Source organism: Morus notabilis, unplaced genomic scaffold (assembly GCF_000414095.1).
Source record: "Morus notabilis unplaced genomic scaffold, ASM41409v2 Scaffold370, whole genome shotgun sequence".
NCBI classification, from domain to species: domain Eukaryota; kingdom Viridiplantae; phylum Streptophyta; class Magnoliopsida; order Rosales; family Moraceae; genus Morus; species Morus notabilis.
This window is the reverse complement of record NW_010358187.1, coordinates 137,470-141,796: the sequence shown is the minus strand read 5'-3', so window position 1 is coordinate 141,796 and position 4,327 is coordinate 137,470. Positions and strand designations below refer to the sequence as shown.

The window sequence follows — 4,327 nt, the reverse complement described above, 5'->3', positions numbered from 1 at the left end:
AGTCTCAGTATCCTGTCTTTTATAAGCAAATTGATTTCTGAGAATTCACTAATTATTATATTAAAGTTGGAAGTGCAAATCCTAATGGAATCTATTGTTTTGTAAATGAATTGAGGTTTTGTTTTGTATGTCATGATAAATTATATATATGCAGTCTCAGTATCCTGTCTTTTATAAGCAAATTGATTTCTGAGAATTCACTAATTATTATATTAAAGTTGGAAGTGCAAATCCTAATGGAATCTATTGTTTTGTAAATGAATTGAGGTTTTGTTTTGTATGTCATGATAAATTGTAATAAAACATTATTCTTTATTTATTTTTTTGAAAGGAAAACATTATTATTTATAGTATCATGTATTGAGTTTGTATATATGCCTACTACACAATAAACAGTATCATGCAATACAGTACAACTAATTTCACCGTGCTAAAACATTATACATTATAGACACTGCTCCTTGTGACATAATTTTGCATGTGTTTTTTTTTTTTTTTTATATATTTTAGCTTGTAAGAACTTTTTATTTTCTTTCCAATAAAGTTTTTGCTCATTTAAGAAAAAAAATCTGCAATACTTTTTCTGTAACATGATATAATATTAATTTGTTTCACTGTCTAGGGAGGAAATTCAAAGGATTAAAGCTAGTAATCCAGACATTAGTCACAGGGAAGCTTTTAGCACAGCAGCAAAAAATGTAAGTAACTTTTTGTTATGCATATAAAAGAAAATAAGGTTTAATTGATTGCTTTCATTTCCTTTTTAATGAAATTCCTTTCATTTCATTGTTGTATCTTTAATTTCTCTCCTAAAGGTGGTGAAATCTGTCCTCATAATTAATTAATAATATAGATTAATTAGGAAAACATCAAAACAAACAAGCTAAACTATCTGTCTCAAGTAATTATAAAGATCTAAAATGTTGCACCTGAAATAAAAACCGCCTACACTAGTTGGGCATTATACATTGAAATTACCAAAGCAAAAAAAAAATAATAATAAAAAAATAAAAAAATAAAAAAGTGATACGAGTAAAGGAGAACAAAGTCAATATATATATTTTTTTGTAACCTAAATTAGAATTATATTCTTCTACACACTGAGATATGGAAAAAAAAAAAAAAAAAAAAGTAAAATCTAGTTTATTACAATATTGAGCGTGCATGTACCTTAATTATTTACTAGATGCATGATTTATGGCCATGCTAGGTTTAAGAAAATTTTTGCACAAGGATATTTTTTTATTGGGAAAACTTTCCAAGCACAAACGCGATAAAACGCGGACTGAGCTATCGACTTTTTCTTCGACATTTTCCACATTAATATCCGTTAGCATAGGACAACAAAGGGACCCCCATGTCTTATTTTGTAGCATTATTAACAAAGAATTGTCAAGCCGACGATACTTTAGCATTAGTCGGGCTATATAGCAATGCCCTTTTGTAGTGAGACCTGAAATTACTTTTTTTTTTTTTTGGTGTGAAAATTGACCTTTTCTTTTTCTTTTTGTTTTTTGCTAATAAAATATGAGATTTTGAGTAAATTATTCTTGTTTTTCCTAATTGTTTGTGTCAATAATTTTATTGTCGTTATTTTCTTCACGAATTTGTACTTGTTTTAATTTACAAAAAAGAAATCTATGAAATATAATTTTTTTACTTCTTTTATTTTACAAATTCCTCTCTCGTTCTTTTTTTAATTAAAAGATGTTCCATGCAGTGGGCACATTTTCCTCACATCCACTTTGGGCTAAAGCTCGATGGTACCAAGAATAAACAAGCAAAGTTGGACCAAACAATCCCTGGAGATCATCAGGGAACTCATCAAGCAGCCAATGGATTCCACTGATCAGAAATACATGGTACTTCTGTGAATATACATGATCAGCTATTATATATATAGTTTTTCAATGTACTAGTAATTGAATAATATATATATATATATATTTGTAACTATACAAATTTGGAAAATTATGAGGTTGATGACATTTCCTAACTATTTAGGAAGGCGTCTTTAACACCTTTATTATTACCTTTTCAAGTACGAGTGCTTTTCCTTTTCAACTTTGTTTTGTTTTACAAGTAATTGCTATCATGGATTAGCCAAAAAAAAAAAAAAAAAAAAAAAAAAAAGGTAATTGCTATCATGTATTGTTGAACTTTATTCAAGTGTATTCCATTGAACATTGTGCATTTTCTTTTTCTGAATATATATGTCTTTTTCTCTTTCTCCTTCTCTATGATCTCCTTTTTCTTTTTAGCTCTGACGACTACTGCTAATTTGTATGGTTGATAACCGATATGACATTCCATGATTTGGGGATCCCACGCAGAAAGCCGTGGGTTTATACAATCTTCACATATTTGGGCCAGCTTTATATATGTTTTTTGTTTTGTTTTGTTTTTGTTTTTTTTGTTTTTTTTTTTTTGGGTCAATGATCGGCTTTATATATGTTAGACACTACGAGAGAGATCAGAAAAAGAAGAAAAAGTGCATACAATATAGTTTGAAATAATGAACATAAGTCATTATGTGGGAGTGTGAAAAAATAGCGATTTTTTTTTTTTGGTAGAATGAAAAAGTAGGGACTTAGTAGTAGCAAGTTTTTTATCTGAATTTTTAGATGTTCACATTTTTTTTTTTTTAGCCTTGTTAATTTTGACATGATAATTTGATAAGTAAAACTTCATAAAATTAAAAATTCATAATTAAGTAAGAAAAATAATTGTGTGGTGTGATATGAAATATATTTGTTAAAATGGACTTATGTAATTATCAAGCCATTATGTGATACTTAACTATTGAAAGCAATAGCCAATTATTTATAAGTATACATATTATACCGACTTGCATGTTTCAACACAATCAATTCATGTACATAAGTCAGTTGTGAATTTACAACTCTTTACATAAATAACGAACGCACAATTGAGTTAGTTTCTGACATTTGTTATTTATCATGAATTTTAAACCGTGGATATATGTGGGAAAATCATAAGTATTTGAACAGAAAATGGATATAAGTGGTTCCTTGATTCGGTGGAAAAGCATGCAGGCAGATGATGCCTTGAAATCCACAAAACTAATTTGTTGGAATATCGACTTATACGGTGTACAGGATACATCATAGTCATTCATATATATATATATATATATATATATAGACAATCAAGCAAACATTCTTGAGAGATTCCTGACTAGCTACACTTTAACAAATTCTACTATTTATGCAAACAGCTTTACATAAAAAGAAAATCCACACGAATTACTTAAAAGTTAAAACAACCTAATAAATAATAAAATTACATTGAGCATCTGTGAGACGGTCGTGTAAGATAGACGTGAGTGATTACTTTTTTATAAAGACATCAAAAGTGCATATATATATATATATAATGATAAAGTAATCAATACTTTACTTAAATATTCAACTTAAGCAACTTAATTAAATAATTTGTCTCCAAGTAATTAATTGCTCACTTCGGATATGTAACACCTTAAGCAAGTATCAAAAAAAGTACGTATACTAATTACGTTATAAATTTTGTTTTTTTTTTTTTTTTTTTTTTGTGCCTAAAGAATTACGTTATAATATTTTTAAGATACAAGTTAATATAACTCTACTATAATTAATTAGATTACGGTAATTTGTCACACCTCTCTCTTAGCAAGATGACAGATATTGTGTCACGCTGACTCAATCAAAACCCCAGTACATAGTTCCTTCTTCTTTAATATATATATATATATATATATAAACAAAATTAAAACCCACATGCAGAGTACAATTTGGTTGTTTACATATAGTGGGAATAATGTTATAATTCGACCTGTATTTTTCTAAAAAGAAAACCCACTTGCGGGATTGAGATGCCACCATGTACCAATATTGATGAGTCTTACAAGTCGATCGAGAAAATGGGCAAGAATAATAATAGTCGCAGAAGAAACACATATATAAATACACAAGAGAAGGAGGAGAGAAGAAAAAAAAAAATGATGATCAAGAGAGAGAAAGTAGTAGAAATAGAGGGAAACGTTGTCCGGAGGGATGGGGTTGATGATCAGAGTACAGAATCTGAAACGTCAAATCATGCAGTTGGTATTTTGGATGGATTCATATGCGTAGCTTCTCTTTCTCTCTCTAAAATAATAAGTAGTGGGTCTTGTCCAAAAGATCGATTGGTGGATCTTTCTTTACTTTAGTCGTATGCACACAAGCTTTTAGCAAAAAACACCAATTAATGTCTGAATCGGACTGTCATGTCACGTATAACTCAAAGGCAGCTGGGAGAGAGAAACTCGTATCTGCCATTATAACTAGAA

General features: G+C 28.9%; 1 protein-coding gene across 4 annotated transcripts in view; it reads left to right on the top strand.

The window, feature by feature from the left end:
- The window catches only part of LOC21400158 (putative axial regulator YABBY 2), an 11,757-nt gene extending 9,667 nt beyond the window's left edge, over positions 1–2,090 (top strand). For 2 of the 4 annotated variants that reach the window (XM_024161752.1, XM_010092214.2), the window contains exons 5-6: positions 623–698; positions 1,721–2,086. In XM_024161752.1, coding sequence (XP_024017520.1) covers positions 623–698; positions 1,721–1,849 — 205 coding nt within the window. In that variant the 3' untranslated portion in view covers positions 1,850–2,086. Of the gene's footprint in view, positions 1–622; positions 699–1,720 lie in introns of all 4 variants that reach the window. The other 2 variants (XM_024161751.1, XM_024161753.1) reach the window with 2 other exon arrangements.
- The last annotated feature ends 2,237 nt before the right edge of the window (positions 2,091–4,327 follow it).